The 12318-nt window shown below is 33.1% G+C and overlaps 1 protein-coding gene across 3 annotated transcripts in view; it reads right to left on the bottom strand.

Moving 5' to 3' along the window:
- Nucleotides 1-837: 837 nt before the first annotated feature.
- Nucleotides 838-12318, bottom strand: part of LOC106742669 (glycerol-3-phosphate acyltransferase 1, mitochondrial) — a 29085-nt gene continuing 17604 nt past the window's right edge. For all 3 annotated transcript variants that reach the window (XM_014615854.1, XM_014615856.1, XM_014615857.1), the window contains 10 exons: nucleotides 10215-10373; nucleotides 9740-10134; nucleotides 7712-8135; nucleotides 7465-7630; nucleotides 4736-4920; nucleotides 4477-4654; nucleotides 4184-4407; nucleotides 4007-4117; nucleotides 3560-3752; nucleotides 838-1382 (listed from right to left, as the gene is read on the bottom strand). In XM_014615854.1, the coding sequence (XP_014471340.1) occupies nucleotides 1195-1382; nucleotides 3560-3752; nucleotides 4007-4117; nucleotides 4184-4407; nucleotides 4477-4654; nucleotides 4736-4920; nucleotides 7465-7630; nucleotides 7712-8135; nucleotides 9740-10134; nucleotides 10215-10373 (2223 nt within the window). In that variant the 3' untranslated portion in view covers nucleotides 838-1194. The remainder of the gene's footprint in view (nucleotides 1383-3559; nucleotides 3753-4006; nucleotides 4118-4183; nucleotides 4408-4476; nucleotides 4655-4735; nucleotides 4921-7464; nucleotides 7631-7711; nucleotides 8136-9739; nucleotides 10135-10214; nucleotides 10374-12318) is intronic.

The raw sequence follows: 12318 nt of genomic DNA, 5'->3' as shown, positions 1-12318 counted from the left end.
GATAATTATAAATTCACAAAGCTTTCATGTAATATACACAACTAAGTTTTCCAAACTGCATTTTAACTTTGCATCTCTATATAATACTCTTTATTATGAAACAAAACTTTAAGTATTTCATTGTGAGTATAAATTGCACGCTTGCAGAAATATTTATAATATATTATAACGTACTATGTTGTAGTTTTTTTATAAATTTCTTTCTGATAATAAAAATATACCATATATAAAATGTTTATCGTTAGTGTCTCATCCGCTATATATTTATAATTTAGGTCAATGTGAACAAAAAAGTATCTTGTATCATTTTACAAATAGTAAAAAGTCTTGTATCATTTTACAAATAACCATATATATTTTTGAATTATTAATTAAAAAAGATAGAGGAAAACAATCACGTCCTCCGCCATTTGTATCTTGCCGCTAATCGCATCGCGCACAATTATTTACCCATTTTCTTTAATTAATAACTTAAAAATGTAGTTGTTTGCAAAATGGTAAAGGACTTTTTGCTTACATTGATCTACATTTTAAGTATATGATAGATGAGACACTTATATAGCGACAAATATTCTATAAAAAAATATATGTAATATTATACACACAAATTTCATATGCTTGGCAAATTCTCCTTGCTAATGCACAGATGATAAAAGGAAATTCGATATGTTATGTATCCTAATTAATTTAATTTACAAATATATTATTTCATGAAAATCGTGTGCATTATTTATAAAATTTATGATTTTATGTTCCTATTCTCTTAAAAAAACTTACTATATAAGCTTATAATCACAAATATGGGATCAAATATATACTAATAGTACCAACACTATCTAGAAGAATATATTCTCCTTTATCTTATATTCATATAAATCTTATAAACATAAGAGTTCATAATGCAGGTGGTATTTGTCATAGAGTATACATATATTACATATGGTACTATATATACATATACTCTACAATGATTTACATAGTACTATACATACATAATTGCTATTAATTATGTGTAATATATCCAATCCTACCCTAAGCCACTGGGAAAGGAAAAAAGAAAACAAAAATATACATATCATTTGCTAATCTTTTTGCCAAATATGTGTCAATGAAAATCCATGAAACCAAAAACAATAGTGATCAGTCAGAAAGACTTTTCGTTTAGAAAAAGTCGCACAGAAAGAGTCCATGTTTTTAATCCACGTTTCTGGTCCACTTGAAAACCGCTACAGTTTCATATATATTTTCTGCTGCTTGGTCCTTATCATATTCCTCTTTCAAGTAGAACATTTTAAGGCTCTCCTGCATGTAACACTCCAAGACGTCCCATTTTTCAAAAAGCTTAAGGGAATTTTTTATCGGATCAACACATAAACTTTCCCCTATATGAAAAGAAAAATCAATGATATATTCTGTGAGTATAAAAATATTTTAATTTTTATAAGATCAAGAAGTCCGATACAAAATTAATCCTCCGTCGGCAATATGGAGATTTAAAAGATAGCCGATTTTTTAATTTTATTGAATTTCAGGATAACTGGGGATAGCAGAATTCGATGGATTTTATAAATCCTTACAAATTTCTTTTTGATTTTCAAAACCAGAACAAGTTAGCTTACAGCCCAAATCGAGATCTGGCCTACCACTCTCTTCATATGCGTGGTGACGCACACTAATTATACACAGGCATATGGGACTATAGTTTGAAACCCATTTCGAACGGCTATTATTTTTGAGAGAGGTTTTCGAGGCAATAATACTCTTTCGGTGATTTGCCAGACTTCGGAGAGGAGACACAAGCGTACGAAAAATTGGTTGGTTCTGCTGAGGATCGAACTAAGGATCTCTGGCATACCAGACTAGTACGCTGTCTGTTACCGCGACGCTCGCGCTCAAGAAAACAACCTTATAATGATAATTTTATAAGATTTGAAATGAATTAATTGTAAGGTTTGAGCGCGAGCATGGCATAACAAACAGCGCACTGGTCTGCTATACTAGCAGTCCCGGATTCGATCTCGGTAGAAACCAAAATATTTACGCTCGTGTCTCCTCTCGGAAAGAAGTGGCAACCTATCAAGAGTACCTTTGCCATGAACATCTCTCTAGAAAATTTGCTGTTCGGAACTAGCGTTAAAACAGTAGGTCTCACATGCCCATGTATAATCCGCGTGCGCACCACAAGCATGTAAGAGAGGTCATCACAGCCTAGCCACGGGCAAAGGACTAGGAAGAAAGTTCGGTTTAAAAATGTTATCTCCTTAGAGATACAACTGTGAATCCGCAAGATGTGAAAAACGATATTTTAACCACATATTATAATTAATTTCAAATTTTATGAAAATTAAAGATTTAATCAGAACTTTTCAACTGAAACTGTTCGGAAAAAATATTTAAAAATATTCAGGAACACTCGGAAATATTCAGAAATTTTCATTCTTTTTGTCTGAATTTTTCTGAAAAATGTTCTAATTAGTATAAAAGATGGGAAACTTTCTGAAAAAATCTTAAAATTTTCATAGAAATTCTAAGAAATAATATGAAAAATTTTTAAATATTTTTTCATCAGGGAGATCTTCAAAATCTCAGATTGCTGACGAAAGGAATTAAATTATACGTTGTCGCCGGAGGATTAAACATGCTATTTTATAGATGGACATTCTTATACAATACAAAACTATGACAAAAAATTTTACAATGTAGATAGAAAAATTTTTCAAATTGTTTTACAATTTATATTAAAATAAATAAAGATTGTGACAAACTTTTTTTTTGTATAATTTTGCAACGAAAAAATACTAATGTATAAATATAGACACATGTTAAGACTAATGTTTAAACATATATTTATATACAGGATGTTTCAAATAAGCAAATAAGTACAAACATTTCAAAAGTAAAACGGTTTCGTGAAAAATGTTTCAAATGAAAATTATTTGGCATCAAAGGGAATATCAAACTATGCAAACTATGTGTTGTGAAAACTTAGGACATGATTCTACCTCACGACTACACGGATACATACTATATATATGTTAGTAATAGCAGCGAGTTCACTGTTAAGGGGTCCACGTTCCAAGTTTTCACAATACTGAAATTATGACATATATATAACCTTGTACATATTTGTTATGGTCACATCGAATTGTTTAAATGAAAATGTGATTTTTTTAACACAAGTCAAATGCATATAAATATGTAATATGACTCGATTATCATTTTATATAATCGATTTGTTATGTAAAAAAATTATATTCTATTTAAACAATTCAAATATTTTTCACCGAATCATTTTATTTTTAAGATGTTTGTATATATTTTCTTATTTAGAATACCCTGTATATAAAATAATATATAAAATAAAATTTACACGCGCGCACACACACACATGTAAACATACATTTATATATTATTTTAAATATATATTTGAAGCCGTTTAGGTGCAAACTTTTAGCTGCAACCGTTTAGGTGCAAACTTTTAGCTGCAACCGTTTAGGTGCAAACTTTTAAATTATATTTGACTTTAAGATTGCTGAATTTTCATTACATTACAACTCACCATAGCTAAATGAACCAGTATCTAAATTTGTTTTGATTTCACTCAACACTTCCTGAATGAAATCTCGTTCACAAAGTGAATGACCAACCAACTTTCTTAAGTTAAAGGCACTGCATATGTATGTGTCGATTAATGGCCGTAATATTGTATGCAGAAACTCCATGCGCGTGGAGTGTTCCGGCATTAAGCTCAGCTAAAAACATAAAATGATATGCACACAAATATGAAATACGATCGCTTTATCCCACAAAGACAAAATTACAAAATAATTTGTATTAATTTTTCTTTGTACGAAAAAAGTTAATATAAAATATTTTATATCAGTAATGTTTATATTAATTATTAATTGGCATTATTTTTTATGTTAATGACAATGTGATATTTTTTGTAAGTCTTTGTGCGAAAATTCTAAATTTATATTTAGAAGAAATTTGAGAAAAAACTTACTTTATATTGAACTTTTTGAACTTTCTGTTCCCTATAGTATTCTTCGTCTGAACTATCGTCGAAACTTTTTGCATATCTTTTGCTCCACAGTTCCTCTTCAAGATAAGTTTCCTATATGAAAACCGTTATTTTTTATAATAATTTAGATGATATATTTGGTTTGTTGAAATGCCATACCTCTTTCTGAGTGATAATGCCCGTATATGATAAATTTTGTATCGTTTCGACAACTACGTCTCTCAATTCCTGGCAAGGTCTGCAGAAAATAAACTCATACCTCAGAATGTCGCATAATTTGAGTGCTCGTTCGATCAAACTATGTTGATATATTGTAATATTGTTTTCGGCAATTGCGACTGGATCATTAATCTCAGATTGCAATTCAGCATACAAAGCAGTTACTGAAAAATATAATATCGAGTATGTCACAAAATTGCAGTAAGACATGTTAATTGTTGGTTATGTCTTACTTATTATGCTGTCCATAACGTAGTGTACCAACATGGTGTTGCTATAGTAGGAGAGCTCGATTACGTTTGGTAGGGTCAACATGGGACGGATTGCAATGATGGATTCGACGGACTGACCGTCCACATCTGTAATCTCCTGTCGCTGTCGTGTTACTAAATCAGGACCTAAGATATCTAGCTGTAAAAGATACAAATGAACAAATTTATCTCTCATCAATAAAATTTTGCTTATTTTATCTGTTCCCTGCTAACTACTAACCGCATGTTTAATAATATCAATGCTCTCTCCACAAAACGCCACATCCTTGTTGCTTCGTTCCAACTCTTGTCGTATCAAATCAAACGCCTTAATTAATTTGTCTAACGTACAACCGTCTCTAAATCTACTTAATAGTAAAAATGCAACAACATTAGTTGACATGATGGGCGTGGATTTAGATGAATCTGAAAAAAATATGATTGCAATAGGAGTCAGATTATTAGATTTTTTTAAACCAATTAAGAACAAAATTCTTTTATATAGAAAGGAAAGTCTACGATCATTAAGTTTCTACACATGCGTTAGATAGTAATATATAGTCTGTGGGCCAGTCTAATATTGTAAGACATCAAAAGACACAGTCTCGAGCCAAATGCACGCGTGAAGCAACGAGCTCGCGGCCAACTGTATGTATATTTACGCAACGAAACTAGTTGAACGCAGGCAAGATTTCTTGTTGCAGTACTTTCATATACATCAACAATCACTTTCGACTACGTTGAAACAGCACTACTAACCTCTATTAGTCAACAGCGAGAATTAATTTAAGTACCTAATATAATAAGATCAGTAAAGAGAATTGTTTTATGCTTATAAAATACGATGGGTTAGAGATGGGATCTTTTCTATTTTTTTATAACAATGAATAATTCTGAAGTAAATTCAATTCAAGGCAACCATTTATCAGATATCGTGTTCCACACTTAATCGTACAGTCTGTACTTTGTATTGGAATAAAAATATCACATTTAAAAAAAACTTTATTTTCCTAATAATATAGATTAAATTTTTAATGTGGAAAACTATATATATATAGGATATTCGAAAAATTCGTTTCAAATTTCGCGCGTTCCGCGTTGCTATGGCATTCAGTGAGAAATAAAGCGCTTCAGCCGATTTGGTGTTTGATAACAAATATTCCCGGATTTGTGAGCCCCCCAAGAGAAACTTGCAAGTCTTCCTAAATGCAACTATTTCGGCAGAAATCAGGTGGAAGGATGAAAAAGCAAAAGGTTCACTTTCACTACGTGATGTTGTATTGTTTCCAGTGTAGCTTCACAACTTCACAGACCCTGAATGAGATGTCCTTTGTATATGGAGATGCCTGCCATCATCCATCAGACAGTTTGAGAGTGGTATCGAAGGTCCGAAGCTGACTCTTCATCCAAAGAAGTTTCTTCTAAACATCTGGTGAGATTTTAAGAGCATGATGTATCATGAACTTCTTCAGCCGAACGGGACAATCAACGCGGCGAAGTACAGCTTCTAATTGGACGAACTGAAGGTTGACGAAGGCTGCCATCGCACGGAACCGCCTGAATTGACCAACAGGCTTGGAGTTGTCTTTCACCATGACAATCCCAGACCTCACGTCACGATGTTCATGCGTAGGAAGCTGCTTCCTTCGAATGGGACATTCTTCTTCATCGTCCATATTCTCCCGATCTTGCCCATTTGACTACGATTCCTTTTTTTGAAAAATTTCTTCGGGACAAAAAATTCGGGCTTTGAAAACCCTCCAAAATTCGCCTCAATCAATTCCTCGCCAGGAAGAAACCTTCGTTTTGAATCAAGGACATCATACAGATACCCAAAAGATGGACCAAAATCATTGAATAAAGCGGTACATATTTCTTTCAATAAAGTTACTCCTTAAATAAAATATTGCGTCCTAAACTTTCATAGAGGATTTGAAACGAACTTTCCGAACGACTTAATAGATAGTGTTTGGAGAAGTGTTAAAAATTATTCAGAATTCTTCAGTTTATTTCTGAATTTTCCTAAAAAACGTTTCAATTCGTATAAAAAATCTGAAACATTTTGAGAAAATCTTCAGATATTTAGATACTTTGAAAAATAATATTAAAAATTCTGAGATATTTTTTTACCAAGATATATATTTTTTATATTTTTTATATATTAATTTGGCAGAAAGAGAGAGAGAGAGAGAGAGAGAGAGAGANAGAGAGAGAGAGAGAGAGAGAGAGAGAGAGAGAGAGAGAGAGAGGAAAAATCATAATTAACACTTTGCAGTCCGCGGCCCATCCGAAGGCATAATACGCAAGTAGCCGCGCTTATTTGGTTGATTTTCTTCTTATACAAATGTTGATATCTAAAAAACTATTGAACCTAGCGTATTCAAACAACTTTCATCGTGAAGTTCATTCTTTTCTTTATTATTAAACACTATAAAAGTTAACTTTTCTGTGAAAGCTTTACTTTCTGAGACCACCAATATCATGGTCTATTTTGTGCTGGAAAAAAATCAAACATAAATATAATCGACTTTTTAAGCGCATAAATTATATCAAGAGGATTAATAAAAGAATAGAAAACATACTCCTCTTCTCGTTTACATGCGCAAATATGTAACACAAACTCGTTTACTTGCAAACATTGTTTTTTTCTCCGCGGATATAAATTAATATTCTCATCGTCTGATGATTCTGACAAATTCGTCGAGGAATTTTCGATCAACTTGAATCGAAAAACTAGCTCTAAAAGAACCATCCTAACACTTGGAGCGATTGTCAATTGTTTTGACATAGCTACGAATCGCTATTCATCTGTTTTGCATGTTGCCAGTTGCTTAAAATCGCATTTGTTTCGATTTATAGATAAAATCAATGTTGTCAGGTCGCGACGGCACAGTGCCATCGACGGACCGCAAAGTGTTAAAAAATAATAATTGTATAGCCAAAAATAATGATTTCATCATTTTAACTAACCGTATACAATGTGTCTGGCAATTCTGTCTACTAACTGACGGTGCTCCTCGACAACGATGTCTGTACCGTAAATAGACGTACTCGATATGGAGGATTTTAAAGATCCTTCCGATAAAGGTTTTATAATCGCTTTGTTCTGTTGAGCTTGGAAAGTCTTCACCATTTCCTGCCAGGAATCAGAACCTTTTATATTATTTATTCCTGTATGTTATGAATTTTTTTAAACACAAAAAAGAATATCTTTTACCCTAAGAGAAAACGGTTGGCAGAAATCAATCTTGACGATACCATAATGACCTCTTAAAGTCGACCACATGGCCTTGATCGTCGATGCAAAAGTTTCCATTTTTTTCGGTTGCCCTAATTGTTCTCGAACAAAATTTCCATCTACTAATCGTTCATAATTCATTGCTACAGGTATCAACAATGCATCTTCAATGGTACCCTCCATGTACGCATCAATAATGACGCTCAAAATACCACCTTTCGGCATACAAGGCTTGCCAGTTCGAGTGCGGCCACCTTCCACGAAAAGTTCCATGTTGTGTCCAGCCCGTAAACTCTCCATGATGTATGTTTGAAGAATTGTGCGATAAAGAATATCTTTACGTCCTATCACTGCATCCATACGACGTTTGATGAAAAAGGCACCCAGACCTCTTAAAAGCCACCTGTCAATTATACATAAACAAAGAATTAAAATAATTAAAAATATATAAAAAATATAATTTTTTCATTGTTGGGAAAAATAATAAGATTATTTCAAAGCAGATTTTTCGAATTTCATGCAAGATAAATTTTTTATTGCAGTAGGTTATATTATTTATTAGCGCGATGATTGATTACGAATTATACTTACTAATTTAAACAAAACATTAAAATCGAAAAGTATATTTAAAATTTATCGAATTAATAAACATGAATTGTACAGAAACTTGTGGAAGTCAGATATATAAGCGCGCCAAATGCGCGTCACCACGCATTTTGCTTTTCGAAGTTAATCGCCTTAGACCACACGCGATAGAGCATTCATTGTAGAAACAAGTCTCGAACAAAGCAAGACACGCCTTGTATCGTTTTAATAAATCTTTCTTTATATCTGTTAATCGCTTATTCCATCCAGACCACGCAATTGTCTTCTACATTATTTAGAGATGGTCAATGTTGAAGATCTCTTATCAGATCACATATCCGTACTGATGACAATAAACCATACGATCATACGTAGAAAAAAGAGACACATGCTCACTAATAAGCACATCGATTAGGATAAATTCAGAATGGAAGTGGATAAATCAATTCAGTTGAAAGTGAGACTTAAAATCACGGAAGAACTAAACGCACAAGCGCAAAACTTTATAGATAAAATTCATAAAGCTGCGAGCAGCTCAACAACTCCTAAAAATACATTGGCTCAAGAAATTTGCTACCCTACAGAGATCAGAGAAATGATCAAAAAAAGAAGAAAGGTACGCCGAAGCTGGCATCTATTTCGGAATCTGGAGGATAAGAAATCGTTTAACCGCATTAGTAATCAGTTGACTCAAATAATCAAGGACTTCAATGACAAAAATTTTAAAGCATATTTGGAAAATCTCTCTGCTGATATGGAAACGGAATATTCCTTATGGAAAGCAACTCGTAAATTCAAACGACCTCTTTTCGAAATTCTCTCTCTTAAAGACGAAAATGGAAGCTAGGTATGAAGTGATAAGGAGAAAACAGAACTATTTACTCGTTACTTGCCAACGGTGTTTCAAACCCACGACAATCGAGGATAGTACCGAACAAGTCATATAATAATAATATACAGATCAAATATATAACATCCAAAGAGATAGCACAAGAAATTGACAATAATATGAATCCCAAAAGAGCACCTGGCATTGATGAAATCTCACCTAGAATACTAAAAGAATTATCGAGAGAGAGAATAATAACGCTTACGTACATATTTAACGCATGTTTACGACTTAAGAATATGCCTGACTGTTTCAAAACAGCCTAGATCATTATGCTCAGGAAATCAGAGAAACCAAAGGAAGAGGTATCTTCATATAGACTAATATCATTACTACCTATGACATCTAAGCTATTTGAAAAACTGCTCCTTAAGCGTCTAAAGCCATTGTTAAGTATACCGGATCATCAATTTGGTTTTCGGAAACACTTTCGACCATAGGCCAAGTGCATAGGGTCACTTCGGTCATAGAAAAGGCGTTCAAAGAAAAGAAATGTATATATCATATTAGTTATATTATAAACGATTACTCACCCGAAAAACGGGATTCTCAAATTGTCCCCAGCCGCAATTAACGGATTCCTCATATTATTTACGACCATAATGAAACTGATCATTATATAATCCAAATGACTGCGATGTAAGGGCAAAAACACAAGCGGTAGGCCAGTGTCATTTGTCTTCTTCAGTAATTCTACTTGAGAAGGTAAGACGATGGCCGATTGTATGAAACTAGGAAGTAATTTATACAGCAGCCATGCGACTATCTTAAGAAGGATGTCACTACATCTGCTTTCCATCTGCAGTAATATGTTTTTGGCTTTGATTTTTGCCTTTGCAAGTGCTTTCTTCTCGTTACAATTCTCATTGTTAGCTATCTCACAAGCAGATAAATTGATAACTTCTTTCAATTTTTCATTATTCAGTACCTACAATAGTAGTAATCTGATAATAAGTTCAACAAAGTCAATTATTTGCGTAAGAACTTCAATATTACATTAAAACTTACTGTTTGTGTGACCATTGGATAATCGAATCTCTTGAAGTTAGAGACTTGTGATACATAATTGAATACTTTTGAGAAAAATGTAGAACCTGATTTCACCACTAATATATTCAAACCGAATTGCTGCCGCTGCTGTTTAGTCACGGCGCTTACTAATGAATCCTGAAAGGTAGATTGATATTAGTATATTACGCAAAGGTATATAAAACCTGTAAACAAAAAAGACAAAATGATGAAAATACCTAATATATACACCGAAAGTAGATAACTTCTACAAATTATGTTACTTATTTTATACGTTTGCTATTTCATTTTACAAACCCTCATCACAGTCCACTCTGTATTTTTTATATAATAGTGTAAAATAAGCTTAACTCGTTCATGTGGAAAACGAGATTCTTAATGCATAAAAAGATTACCGCTGTTAGATATGTGTGATGCTGGTAGCAAACGTGTTACATTTCTTATTAACTTACATTTTTTGAATATTCACGAACAATCATAATACGCAATCACCGTAATAAAAAACCACATGGTTCTTTATATATTTCTTTTTCACCAAAACATCGACTGTGTTTATTATCATTGACTATATTTATTATCAATATGATCACACATAAAATGTATCGTTAGTATTACTCAATTGATTTCATCTATGATCATACAGAGTGCGTCAGCTAAATCCGGACAAAATAAACAATGTATTTGTTTATTTATTTTATTTTAAACAATGTATTTGTTTATTTATTTTAACAAAAGTTTACTGGTCAAAATTACATAAAACCTTTTTTCGTGTCATTTGAAAAACCATTATAGACAAAAATTACTCAATATAACCACCGTCTGCCGCAATTACTGCCTCGATCCAGGGCCTGAAACGATTGCACGCCAGCTGGTCCATATTGAAGAATGCTGCTTCAATAGGGGCCTGGAGAGATACCACATTAGGATGTCTCGACTTGTTAGTGACCCTTTCAATCACGCTCCACATGTAATAGTCCGGATTTAAATCTGGATTATTCAAAGGCCAAAACTCTTTGCTCCAAAATATGTCGACGTTGACTTTTTTCATTCTAGCAGCCTCAGACAGCATCTGTCATACCTTTATGACGTACGACTTGTAACGTAGGTCCTATTCGGCTATTCGGCACATAGCCTCACTCACACCCAAAATTGTCGCCAATTTTCTGAGAGACTGCTCTGGATCTTCTACGATCAGCTCTTGGGTTCTTTGGACAACTTCCGGGGTCCTTACCGACTTCTCCCTTGTATTTGCTCTTCCTCGACGAGTTTGCGGAACCTTCTTCGGACTTCTCCGAAGCCTTATATTTAGCGGAAACTTCGTAAACTGTCGATCTCGGATATTTGAAGAAAATTATTTCGGCCGGCATATGTCCAACGCGAAGACTTTCAATAATCGCCGCTCTTCGGTTATATTCCATGGTCGATCTTGACTACTCAGTCATTTTGAAGTTATATTCGTTCATAACATTGTTTTAGCTTACTCAAACACAAATATCAACTTAGCAATGAAGTAAAATATGGCAGAAAATTGAAATTGAAATTTGTCCGGATTTAACTAACGCACTCTATATATATCTTTTACACACAGCTATTTTATAACTTTATCTGTCATCGAATATTTGAAATGACTAATTAGAGTGGGAATTATAAAACTTACAAATTCATCTATAGTATTGTTATAATCGCATACTTGTAACTTACAAATTAAAACTTATTAACAAAAAAATACAGAGAGCGCCTCATTGATTTTGATCTCTTTGCACGTAGTGAATCTACATAAAAAGCGTCCAAAATACATGACAAATTTATTTCCACGTGTTAAATGAGAAAAAATAAAAAAAAAAATTGTAACAACACAGATCGATCTTATGTTCTTCCTACTGTTATTTATTACTAGTCTTGCTACTATTGACTGCGCACGCGGCACTACTTAGCTAGCTTCCTTTCTGTCGGGTTCTTGGTGCAAACTATTGAACACTTAAAATTTTAAACATTAAAAACTACTATTTAGAAGGCGCATTGGACAAAATGCTCAAACACGGATTTACTTATTTTTAATGTAGATTCATCAAGCACAAGAAGA

Source organism: Dinoponera quadriceps, unplaced genomic scaffold (genome assembly GCF_001313825.1).
Source record: "Dinoponera quadriceps isolate SergipeBrazil2010 unplaced genomic scaffold, ASM131382v1 scaffold827, whole genome shotgun sequence".
Taxonomy (NCBI): domain Eukaryota; kingdom Metazoa; phylum Arthropoda; class Insecta; order Hymenoptera; family Formicidae; genus Dinoponera; species Dinoponera quadriceps.
Note: the sequence above shows the minus strand (reverse complement) of the source record. Positions and strands in the feature narration are given on the sequence as shown.